Source organism: Lepus europaeus, chromosome 17 (assembly GCF_033115175.1).
Source record: "Lepus europaeus isolate LE1 chromosome 17, mLepTim1.pri, whole genome shotgun sequence".
In the NCBI taxonomy this organism is placed as follows: Eukaryota; Metazoa; Chordata; class Mammalia; order Lagomorpha; family Leporidae; genus Lepus; species Lepus europaeus.
The window spans coordinates 59,623,126-59,636,350 of NC_084843.1; the positions used below are offsets into that span (position 1 = coordinate 59,623,126).

Consider the following 13,225-nt stretch of genomic DNA (forward strand, 5'->3'; position numbering starts at 1 on the left):
TGCCCTGCCTTCTCCATCCTCCATGGGCGGTGGGGGCAGTGCTAGTATTTTCAGGAAATTCTCTCAGCTGATAGCTAGTGGGTTAAGTCTAACTTGCAAATATGTTTTATAGTCCATATTATAGATAACTTGGGAAAATGCACAGATGAGCATTTCCAGTTTTGATTAAATAATCAGAAGAATGGAGAACTCTGGCCCATCCTCCCTCGTGGCACACCTGGCTGAAGCTGAGCAGTCTGCCACAGTCCCTACCACTCCCTGTTGTCCTGCCCAACCTGGGTCACCCACTCCAGACATGCTGGTCTCTTACACTTTTTTTTTTTGACAGGCAGAGTGGATAGTGAGAGAGAGAGAGAGACAGAGAGAAAGGTCTTCCTTTTTGCCGTTGGTTCACCCTCCAATGGCCGCTGCGGCGGGCGCATCTCGCTGATCCGAAGCCAGGAGCCAGGTGCTTCTCCTAGTCTCCCATGCGGGTGCAGGGCCCAAGCACTTGGGCCATCCTCCACTGCACTCACGGGCCAGGCAGAGAGCTGGCCTGGAAGAGGGGCAACCGGGATAGAATCCGGCACCCCAACTGGGACTAGAACCCGGTGTGCCAGCGCCGCAAGGCGGAGGATTGGCCTGTTAAGCCACGGCGCCGGCCTCTTACACATTTTTTTAACAACCCTTGACTTGTGGTTCTCAACCCTGGCAGCTGGCACTTGAGCAACACTGTAGGATTTTTTTTTTTTTTTAAGATTTATATATTTATTTATTTGAAAGGTGGAGTTACAGAGGCAGAGCTCTTCCATCTGCTGGTTCACTCTCCAGATGGCTGCAACAGCCAGAGCTTGGCCAATCTGAAGCCATGAGTCTGGAGCTTCTTCTGGGTCTCCCACGTGGGAGCAGGGGCCCAAGAACTTGGGCCATTTTCCACTGCTTTCCCAGGCCATAGCAGAGAGCTGGACTGGAAGTAGAGCAATTGGGACTCAAACTAGCATCCATATGGGATGCCAGCACTGCAGGTGGTGGCTTTACCCACTACATCATGGCGCCGGCCCCAACAGTGTAGGTTTAACAATGCCTAGGACCCATGTGCACACACAGACATTACTATTCAGAGGACTCTAACTTCACCAGGGCGGGACCAGAACTGCTGGTTCAAGGGACCTGCTGGCTGTGCAGCTCTCTTCCCGTGTAAGGAAGCAGTGCCAGGAAAAGGAAGCTGGGAGGGATGGGTGCGGCCCAAACACCCACTGGCACCTCTGAGGGAACAAGCCTCACCCCAGGGCCCCCACCCAGGCACACATGCTGTAGCTTGCCAGGCACAAATGCCATAAACCCTGTGGGAGCCACTCGCACAGCAACATGGACCAGTCCCTCTTCCTGGGCCTTCTGCTTGCACCTTGGCAATGGCCTTTCCAGGTGCTTCCTAAAAGCCCCCCAGGCTGGTGTACAAGCTACTTCCCATCACTGGACCACACTGGCCCACTCAGGCTTCCCTCTCCCTCCTGGAAAGCCTGTCCACCTCCAAACCAGCGGCATGAGACAGGCTTCTGCAGGGGCTCGTGCACCATCAGTATTTTCTGTAGTTCTCACTCTAACAGGGTTGGACATCCAACAGAGAATTCCAGAAGGCAGGCAGGGCCTCCCCAAGGCTTCTTGTGCCCTCACAATTCTCCCTGCCCACCAGTCAGCAAACACACAAGCACCCAGGCTGCAGCTCCACCCACAGGTGACTGAGCAGCAGGGACTTCCTGCAGAAGGACGGAGGGGCTGCTGTCAAGAGAGAGGGGTGGGCACTGCAATGCACCTGCCCGACCACCCAGAGGAGCCACTTCAGGGACTCTATGGTGCCCACTTGCTGGCTTCCTCCCTGCCACACACCCCCATCCACTTGCTCTGCATGTACCCAGAAAGAAAACACTAACATTTGTGGCACCTGTCACTGCTGTACTGAGAAGGCAGCAGCACAGGAGGAATGGACTAGGGGGTGAGAAGCACACGCGTTCAAAGCTGGTGAGGTATAACTACTCCTGGGTCTCAGGGCCTAAAAGCTCCACTCACCTGTTCTGAACAGAGAATCACGCCAGGACCCCTACCTTGGCCCTGGGTGAGCCTGACAGCCAGCTGGAGGGACAAATGACCTACAGATTTCCAGTCTCCGAGTGCCTGCTCCTAGAAATACCTTACTGTTTCCAGCTGCCCCAGCAACAACCCTCCCAGAGGACGGTCAGAGCCTGAAGTGGCCATGCCCTCCACAATGTGAGCTGACCGGGGCCTACCTCGGAGCTGACTGAACGTGGTCATGAACTTGCTGGTGAGGGACTTGAGCTCGTTGTTAGCCAGTGTGACAAGGTGGATCTGGTCAGAGACATTCCGCAGGACCTTGTAGATGCCGATGGGGAAGGCGACCAGCTTGCACTCCGCTAGGTCTACAGGCCGAGGACAGAGGGAGACCAGGGTTACTCGGCACAGCCACCCAGGCCCATACCCCAGCACCCCCAGGACCCCAGCCCCCTTGTCCTCCCGCCCTCGTTCAGGAACCTTCCTCATCAGCAATACCTCACACCTGCTGTTCCCCTGCACCTGAACCTCGGGATTTATTCCAGCACCCTCTCTGTCACCACCAGCCAGGGTGCAGAGGGCAGAACCCTGCCGCCCCCAGGACCATCAGCATTCACGAGGGTGAGGCCCTGCCGAAGCCACAGCCCCTTTGGAAATCCTTAGACTACACAGAGAGGCGACAGACCACAGAGCATTTGCTCTACAACGCCTGTCTCGTTGAAAGCAAGCAATCCGCACAACTGGGTGGTGTGACCTTCCCAGGCCTGTACGCTGAAGGCAAGCCTCGTGCCAGACATGGCAGAGAGCCACTTGCAGACACAGTGGCCGCTCCTCACAGGCCTAAACATTGTCCCTCATCATTCAGCATGCCCACCCCGAGGCACACGCCCAAGAGAAATGAAAACAGCTGTCCACGGTCCATAGCCACAGCCACAGCCACAGCCACAGCCACAGCCATGTCCGCGTTGGCACTATTCACCATGGCCTACGCAAACTGGGGAGTGTAGAAAGAGCCCCACGTCCACATGACGAGGTGCTGGGTGCTTGGTTTCTGCTGTGGTAGTTGTGGACAGCACCAGTAGACAGGTCTCCCGGCACATACTGCAGCAAGCGCGAGGCAGTGTCAGCGGCTTTCCCTCTAAACTAGGAGCAGAACAAAGAGGCTTCAGCCCCAAGATCCCCTGAGTGTGGTCTTCAAAGTCATGGCCAATGAAAGAGAAAGCACACATGCGAAACGACCCACAGCAGCCTCACAGCCTCAGACACACAGTCACTCAGCCAAACGACCTCAACATAAGCCTGCAAAGTCAACAATATTCCTGTATGCCACTGACAAAGCACACTTTCTACAGATCCTCATCCAAACAGTAATAAAAATGTAACGGAGAGAGAAATCATAATAGAAAACAGATCTGACCAATATGGAGAAGTAGAAAAGGTCACAAGATGGTTTTAAAAATAGATTTGTAGGAGCCAGCGCTGTGGCGCAGCAGGTAAAGCCGCCGCCTGCAGTGCCGACATCCCATGTGGGCACCGGGACTCCACTTCCCATCCAGCTCTCTGCTATGGCCTGGGAAAGCAGTACAAGATGACCCAAATGCTTGGGCCCCTGCACCCACGTGAGAGACCCAGAAGAAGCTCCTGGTTCCTGGCTTCAGTTCGGTGCAGCACTGGCTGTTGTGACCATCTGAGGAGTGAGCCAGCGGATGGAAGGCCTCTCTCTCTCTCTCTGCCTTTGCCTCTGCCTCTCTGTAACTCTTCCTTTCAAATAAATAAATAAATAAATCTATCTTTAGAGGCTGGCACTGTGGCATAGCAGGTAAAGCTGCCACCTGCAGTGCTGGCATCCCATATGGGCGCCGGTTCGAGACCCAGCTGCTCCACTTCCCATCCAGCTATCTGCTGTGGCCTTGGAAAGCAGAAGACAGCCCAAGTCCTTGGGCCCCTGCACCCGTGTAGGAGACTCAGAAGAAGCTCCTGGCTCCTGGCTTCAGATCGGTGGCGCAGCTCCGGCCACTGCGGCCATCTGGGGAGTGAACCAGTGAATGGAAGACCTCTCTCTCTATCTCTCCTTCTCTCTGTGTAACTCTGACTTTCAAATAAATAAATAAATCTTTTTTAAAAATGTATGGATTTAAAATTTTTTTAAATAAATCTTTAAAAAAAAGATTTGTATGTAAAGATATATGACATGCTCATTGATGACAAGTCAAACTATTGAAGTAATGTTGCTTTTTTAAAGAAATTAACTTATATGTTGCTTAATGTAATTCTGTTCAGAGATTCCTGAAGTCTCTGAGAGGTTTTTTTGTAGCTGGGTTAAATGGTTTGAAAGTTCAACCAGGGAAATAAGCAAACATGATTTTCTACAAAAAGAAGTTGATGTTATAATGAGTCTTATCAAGCTACAGTACTTATAACAGGAAAACAGAAAAGACAAATCACAGAAAACATGTAGTCCAGAAATGAAATGTCATAACTTAATAAATGCTAAAGATGGTCTCACAAATAAATTAGAGGAGGAAGAGATTAATTAACAGATGTCAGAATGACAGCTTAATTTGGGGAGAACAAAAGAGAGAATTCAACCAACTACACATCACAGTAATTCTAGACAGAATTCCACTTCAAATATTTTTTAATCAAGCAGAAAAGGTTCACTGAATATTCACACAATCTCTGAAGTGAGGATGACTTTCCAAAGCTAGGAGCGATAAAAAAAAATCACAAAGGGACAGATCAATGAGCAAACTGCAAATAATACACACACACACACACCGACACCCACCCACACACACATACACACACACACACTCACTCTAACACTTGAAGAAAATAAAGTGGGCCGGCGCCGTGGCTTAACAGGCTAATCCTCCGCCTTGCGGCGCCGGCACACCGGGTTCTAGTCCCGGCCAGGGCGCCGGATTCTATCCTGGTTGCCCCTCTTCCAGGCCAGCTCTCTGCTATGGCCTGGTAGTGCAGTGGAGGATGGCCCAAGTCCTTGGGCCCTGTATCCGCATGGGAGACCAGGATAAGCACCTGGCTCCTGGCTTTGGATCAGCGAGATGCGCCGGCCGCAGCGGCCATTGGAGGGTGAACCAACGGCAAAAGGAAGACCTTTCTCTCTGTCTCTCTCTCTCTCTCACTATCCACTCTGCCTGTCAAAAAAATAAAATAAAAATAATAATAAAGAAAGAAAATAAAGTGAGCAGCAGATTGGGAGAAGAGATCTGTAGGGACGGGTGCTGTGGTACAGCAGGTTCAGCTGCCTCTTGGGGCACCCAAATCCCATATCAGAGTGCCTGGCATCCAGTCCCATCTCTGCCTCCACTTCTGACCCAGCTTCCTGCTAATGTTCCTGGGAAACAGCAAGTGCTGGCTCATGTACTGAGTTCTTGCCACTCATGTGAGACCAGGATGGAATTCCTGGCTGCCGGCTGTGGTTTGGCCCAGCTGCGGCTGCTGCAGATACCTGGGCGGTGAGCCAGCAGATGGAAGGTCGGTCTCTCTAACATTCTGCCTTTCAAATAAATAAAAATGAACAAACATTTTTAAAAGGATCTATAAGTAGGATCCATAGCATTATCTTTACTGTTGACAACGTTCAACATAACAATAAAGAAAAAACTACCATCACTCAAGAGACAGAAAAGATGTACGCACAAAGGAAAAATATAATTACTTAAAAAACTACAGCTCCCGATATGTATCGCCAAACTATTTTCCAAAATGTTTATGCAAATTTATATATATCCTTTTCAATAAGTAACAAGACTATAAAAAAATTGCCAATGCAGTCAGAGGAAATTATGTTCTGTACTGTAATCTGTAACACTTGCAGTAGTGACACTGATTATCTTTCATGGTTAATTTACCACTTTGATTTCTTTCTTTCTTTATTTTTTTTGACAGGCAGAGTGGACAGTGAGAGAGAGAGAGAAACAGAGAGAAAGCTCTTCCTTTTGCCGTTGGTTCACCCTCCAATGGCCGCTGCGGTCGGCGTGCTGCGGCTGGCGCACCGCACTGATCCAAAGCCAGGAGCCAGGTGCTTCTCCTGGTCTCCCATGCAGGTGCAGGGCCCAAGGACTTGGGCCATCCTCCACTGCACTCCCGGGCCACAGCAGAGAGCTGGCCTGGAAGAGGGGCAACTGGGATAGAATCCGGCGCCCTGGCCGGGACTAGAACCCGGTGTGCCGGCGCCGCTAGGCGGAGGATTAGCCTGTTGAGCCACTGTGCCGGCCTAACCACTTTGATTTAACCACGGAAAATTCTGCTCCTATTTTTTGCTATTTTTCCACTTCTGGCATGTCCCCCCAAAAGGATGTAAAGCTCCTTAAATAGCTTAATCATCCCATGTCCTCTGGTGGCTTTACTTATTTAACAGTTTACATTACAAGGTTTAGGGTTTTTAAGTAGAATAATCGGATCAGCGTGGTGTGCTGGCCGCAGTGCACCGGCCGCGGCAGCCACTGGAGGGTGAACCAACGGCAAAGGAAGACCTTTCTGTCTCTCTCTCACTGTCCACTCTGCCTGTCAAAAAAAAAAAAAAAAAAAGTTATATGCACCACTGTAATTCCAACTAGGTAAAAAAGTACACATGCCTGGGCATGATGATTAAAAGAAAAATAACCAGAATTTAGCACCGGTTATTACAGAGGACTTGAGCAATCTGTTATTATTTGCGGTCCTAATGTTTGTTTATTTTATAGAAAATAAATATAATACCACTATGTATTTACGTAAAACCATTTGTCAAGTGCAGATACATATAGTGATACTTTACTTCTAAAACAGGAAAATAAATATATCACAAAATTAACTTTTGCTGGAAAAAACAACCTGGCAAATTCAAGGATAAACTGAGGGCTGCCAGCTCCAATTCGTGAGACAGCCAAGCAGGCCCATGGGAGAAAGACAGGAACTGTGCCAGGACTGGGGCAGAAGCTGTGAGATGGAACGTTCAGGACTTGGGCACCACTGAAGACTCAGACGGTGGGTCCTCGTTCCTGGGAGAGGAGGAAATGCTCACCGGGAAGGGACACAGTCACCAACAGCCGGGGGTCTACTTCCAAGCAACCTGTCTGCCCTGAGCAGACCAGCCCAGAAAAGCTCCCTGCAGGCTGCTAATCCACCCGCAACCCCAGCAGGAGGCCCCTGAGAAGGGGATTCTCCTCTGGACGACATCCCAGGGCTCCTTGAGGGCAGTTCCACTGTCCGCAGCCTGGATCCTCTCTTCCCTCGGTGGCAGGTTCCACCTTACCTAGTGCGGCCTGGTCCCTGGCCACACACTGGCTATGTCCTCTGGAGGTAGCTTTTGTAAGCAGTCTCTGCTTCAAGCACTATGCCAGCCCTCTGTGGCTCCACGTGGCAAAGTGACTTGAGTCACTCCTGACTCCTGGCTCCTGGCTCCTGGCTCCTGGCTCCTGGCTTCGGATCGGCACGGCTCCAGCTGTTGTGGCCAACTGGGGAGTGAACCATCTGATGGAAGACCTCTCTCTCTCTCTCTCTCTCTCTTTCTTCTTCTCCTCTCTCTGTGTAACTCTGACTTATTTAGATTTATTTATTTATTTGAAAGGCAGAGTTACAGAGAGAGAGGGAGAGACAGAGAGAGCACTTCCATTTGCCAGTTTACTCCCCAGATGGCCACAACGACCAGAGCAGAGCCAGGTTAAAGCCAGGAGCCAGGAGCTTCATCTTGGTCTCGCACCTGGGTGCAGGGGTCCAAGCTCTTGGGCCATCTTTGGCTGCTTTTCCCAGGCCATTAGCAGGGAGCAGGACCAGAAGTGGAGCATCCAGGACTCCAACTGGTACCCATATGGGAAGCTTAACCTGTTAAGACACAACACTGGTCTCATTCTAGGTACTTTTTAAAAATATTTATCTGTGGCGCTGTGGCGCAGCAGGTTAACGCCCTGGCCTGAAGCGCTGGCATCCCATATGAGAGCCGATTCAAGATCTGGCTGCTCTACTTCCAATCCAGCTCTCTGCTGTGGCCTGGGAAAGCAGTAGAAGATGGCCCAAAGTCCTTGGGCCCTTGCACCAGCATGGGAGACCCGGAAGAAGCTCTTGGCTCCTGGCTTCAGATTGGCACAGCTCTGGCCATTGCGGCCATTTGGGGAGTGAACCATCAGATAGAAGACCTCTCTCTCCACTCTCTGTGTAACTCTGACTTTCAAATAAATAAATCTTTTATAAAAAAAAAAAAGATTATTTATTTGAAAGGCAGAGTAACAGAGAGAGAAAGACACAGAGAAAAATCTTCTATCCACTGGTTTACATTCTAAATGGCTATAATAACCAAGGGTAGGCCAGGCCAAAGCCAGTAGCCACGAACTCTGTCCAAGTCTCCCACGTAGGTGGCAGGGACCCAGGTACTTGGGCCATCTTCCACTGCCTTTCCAGGCACATTATCAGGGAGCTGGATCGAAAGCAGAATTTTGGTGCTCCAAATGGGATGTTGGCATTACAAGAGGCAGCTTAATACACTGTGCCACAATGCCATTTAATATAATTAAATTAATTATATATTAATTCATTTAATTCCATAACAAACACAAGTTACCCTCACAGCAGGAAAATGAGGCCTGTGCTACAAGGCAAATTGTGCAAGGTCATTTGGCAAGATGATGAGACCAAAGAAGCCGGAGGAAAGACTGCAAAGATCCAGGTAGGGTGACTAGTGGGGTAGTTCCCTCCTGATCTTTCTGATATCAGTACTGAAAAACCTGCACCCTGGGTGGGACACTCTAGATTTAGGTTGAGGGACAGAAGACGTCCACAGACAGGGAGGACAGAGGGCAGGAACCCAGGAGGGAGCCAAGGACAAAGGACTTTCATGCATCCAGGACCCCTACCCCCACCCCTCAAACTCTGCCTCCTACAATTTTCCAGAGCCTAACCCTTGCTTCCTGGGTGCCCGAGAGGAAGCCTCCTGACACTGGGGTCATTTAGTGCCACCTGGTGTACATGTCCACAGACCGAAGCAGGGGTGGGTGATTAACTAGAAGGGGTAACAACAGGATCCTCCAGCAACATCTGGCCAGTAGCTGGGCTCAGGGTTGCCTTTCCCAGCTCCCCCAGCTGCCCTTTCTTGGGCTGCAAGAAAGAACAGAAAGATCCCTGGAGGAAGACACTACAATAAACCCAGGCGTAATTATCCTCATAATTGTAATTACTGCAAGAAGGCTAAGCTGCATGAACCCAGACCGCTAATTAGAACAGTACTCTGTGTTAAGGAAGTCTTCTATTCCAGGCACTTTATTAAAGGTTACCTCGTTAATTCTAATGAATGCCTGATGAAAAGCAACTGGTGGGCAGAACAAGAAATCTAAGAAGCAAGCAAAGTGGTCAGCTGGGGGTGAGACATGCTGAGTCGAGCTGCCTTGTGACTCGGAAACCAGAGCTCTGGCACCTGCCAGTCCTGGCAGAGAGGTAGGCCAGGTGACAGGGCCCAACAGTGGAAAGCCAACAGGGTCACAGGACCCCTGCCAAACAAGTCCCTGGGGGTGAGCTGGGCTCATGGACTTGTGGCCTGACCATGGAGAAAGCCTTCCAGAGCCAGTGGAGGAAGCCAGAGGCCAGCATGACCCTGCCCCCTGGGGACCATTCTGCACAGACTCTCAGGGCTGGAAGGAGACTGGAGGTGTTCAGCCCAGGTTTCCCAAACTTTCCAGTAAGAACCATCTCAGAGGGCTGGTCCCCCCACCCCACCCTGAGGCGCTGCTTCAGCAACAGGGGACGGTGCAAGGCAATCTGAACAAGCACCATCGCGCAATCCTTACCAACAGGCAACTCTGGAAAACCCTGAGTGATGCAGCCCTCCACCCAAGACCTGAAATTCTTCCCTGTCTCTGCCAGAAGGCACAGGGTTCTCCTTCAAGCACCAGTGAAGGTGCACTCACTCGCCCTTCCCCAGAAAGCCTGCAACTGTTAGGGAGCTCTTTCACGAACTCTCAGCCACCACCCTGCTGCCATCTTGGACAAAGGCACAAAGGACTTCCGCACGTTTGATCTCCGTCCTCCAGCTCTGCCTCCTACAGTTTCCCAGAGCCTCGCCCTGCTCCATGGGTGACCAGAGGGGCAGGCCCCGGGCACTGGAATCCTTCAGCGCCACTTCATGGTAGCTTTCCACAGACCCACACCGGGGCAGGGGCGGGTAATTAGGGCCAACACCAGGCTTCTGTAGCAACATCTGGCAGGCAGCCCTGGCTCGAGCCTGTCTACAGCACATCTGGATTGCCCAGCAATTCTTCACACACAGGAGGGGAAGGACATAATCAATGTCTATTTCCTTTTCAATTGTGGTAAAATACACAGAACAAAAATTGCCACCTTACCAGGGATGCCAGTGGTGCGGGGGAGGAACAAACAGGCAGAGTACAGAGGAGTTTTGGGGCCGTAAAACCACCATGAGTGACAATATAATGACAGGCACCTGTCAAACCCTAGAATAGACAAAATCAAGAGGAACCCTACTGTAAACAATGGACTCGGGTGGCAATGACATGCTAACAATTAGACAGACTGCTCTGGTGGCGGCTGCTGCTGGTGGGAGAGATTAAATAATGCTGGGTAGCCAGAGCATCTCTGTGCTTCCCTCTGAATTTTGCTCTAAATCTAAAACTGCTCTTGAAAATACACAACCTTGGGGGAAACATTGCCATCTTAGCCAGCCTCCAGGGTACCCTTTAGAAGATGGCAGTACGGTCCCACGGTTACACAACTAGCCTCCAGAACTTTCCATCTCTGCACCCAGGAACTCCCCACCCTCTTCCCCCACCCCTCCGCTGCCAGCAACCTCAGAATATGGTAAATCTTCTCCCAACAGAAACCTCCCAGGGCCTCCGATCCCACAGCTCGGGACACTCCCATCACACAGGCCGGACCAACCCAGCTCAGACTCCGGCCCAGCCAGAACCTTCTCTGGCCTGTGTGCCAGAGGCCTCTCACTTCCTCTACTCTTCCCCTCCCACCCTGCAAGATCACTGCTGTGCCTAACGGGTGAGGAAACTGAGTCACAGAACCATGAACCAATCTGCTGAAAGTCACAGTCGAGGTCCCCTTACAGGGAAAGAAGTAAAAGACACTAACAAAGTGCTTCCTACCTGCTCGTTAGGGGGCTCAGCACTGCCCCACGGGACAGGCACTGTGATGGCCGCTCCTGTTTTGTGGAAGGGGAGCCTGAGGCCCAGGACTGGCTGAGCTGGGCGTGAGTGTGTGGCCCTAACCACTACACTACACTGTCTTGCTGGAGTAAGCGACTCTCTCAAGATGGTGTGCAGCTCGGAAATGAATGGCAGTCAGAGCACTTCCAGTGAGCAGACAGAGCGCCATGATTTACAGGGGATTCCTGCGAACACGGGCATATTGCGGTTACCATGGAGCCAGACAAAGGGAGACTCAGCGTTGAGAGGACTGATGAAAGGATGATTAGGGTAGCAGCAGCCTGCATGTGTCACGTACGGGCTATGGGAACTTGGGCGAGATCCTTGGGCTCCTCTGCTCTTGGTTTGCCTCTCGATAGGAGAAAACGCCAGGGCTGTGCAGCCTCATCTCCAGGACCCTGCCAGCTGCTGCCGCCCAGGCACTCCACATGTGGCTACACACGGGAGCTACACACCCCCGATACCCACATCTCACTCTCTGAGACCAACTTAATTAATGGGAGCTGTGACTTGGGAGTCAGGGGGTTCTAAAAGTTCCCCAGGTGCTTCTGATGTGCAGCCAGGGTGCACAACACCACCGCCACATAAACCACACCGTGCACAAATCACTGGGGATGCTGTTCCTGTGGCACTGCCGTCGCAGGTCTGGGTGGGGCCCAAGACTCTGAGGAGCAAGGGCTAGTCAAGCACCCCAGATCCCTAAGTGGACCCAAGCATCAGTTTCTCCCCAAAACTTGCAAGAAATGAAAATGCTCAGGCTTCAACCCCAGACCTGCAGAACCAGAGGCCCCAGTGCTGGGGCCCAGGCCTGTATTTAAACAAGGCCTCCAGGGGATTCTGGCACGGGGAGAATAGGCCTCCGCACAGCTGTGGCTCCTTTGCCCCGAGTGACAATGACACTGGCGGTGACAGCGACAGGAACTCACATGTACTATGGAAGGGCTCACAGGACATTTTTTGGCCTGTGTGCCTCCTGCTGCCTGCTCAGATCACACGATTTCAAGATGCTATTGTAAGGGTCACTGTCTCATCATTCCTCTCTCCTGCCTTATTTGCATTTCCAACACTCACAGAGACACTTGTGTCCCTCGGAGTGAATGGGGCCCTGGGCTAGGACTCAGGAGGCCCAAGTTCTCGTCCCAGCCCCTCTAGGATTACCCAGGGGAACCCAGGGAGACAACATCTCCATGAGCTGTGTCCCTTCCTCTGTAAGGTGAAGGTTTGGACCATGTGAATGCGTGTTCTGTGACTCAAGGGTTCCAGTAAGCAAAGAAGGCTCACTGGGCAGTGCTCCTGTCAAACATCTCGGTGTGAACCATCTGTGCCTTAGAAAGTGCTAGAATACGGGCGGAGTTAACTGTCACTGCCTTACACAGAGGCCGGTGTCATTGATTCCAAAGCCCACAGTCCTTCCTTGGTATCTCATTAGTCTACACCACCAGAGTCAGTGATTTTTTTTTCCTTAAAGATATATATTCTTATTTGAAAGGCAGAGTTACAGAGAGGGGAGAAAGGAGGGAGAAAGCTCTTCCATTGGCTGGTTCACTCCCCAAATGGCCACAACAGCTGATGGTGGCCAGGACAAAGCCAGGAGCCTGGAATCCCAGCCAGGTCTCACGTGTAGAAGCAGGGGCCTGAGAATTTGGGCCATTTTCCACTGCATTAGCAGGAAGCAGAGTAGCCAAGACTCAAACAGGCGCTGTGACATGGGACGCCGACACAGGAGGTGGCTTAACCCACTGCACCACAACACCAGCCCCTCGCAAACTTTAAATGAGTAAACATTGGGGCTGGCGCCGTGGCACAGTAGATTAATCCTCCGCCTGCGGCGCTGGCATCCCATATGGGTGCCAGTTCTAGTCCCGGCTGCTAATCCTTCAATCCAGCTCTCTGCTGTGGTGTGGGAAAGTAGTGGAAGATGACCCAAGTCCTTGGGTCCCTGCACCTACATGGGAGACCAGGAAGAAGCACCCAGATCCTGCCTTCGGATCAGTGCAGCTCCGGCCATTGTGGCC

The 13,225-nt window shown here is 51.5% G+C and overlaps 1 protein-coding gene across 1 annotated transcript in view; it reads right to left on the reverse strand.

The window, feature by feature from the left end:
- LRRC20 (leucine rich repeat containing 20) overlaps nucleotides 1-13,225 on the reverse strand; it is a 108,087-nt gene that overhangs the window by 36,962 nt on the left and 57,900 nt on the right. The window contains exon 3 of the mRNA XM_062215324.1: nucleotides 2,265-2,414. Coding sequence (XP_062071308.1) covers nucleotides 2,265-2,414 — 150 coding nt within the window. The remainder of the gene's footprint in view (nucleotides 1-2,264; nucleotides 2,415-13,225) is intronic.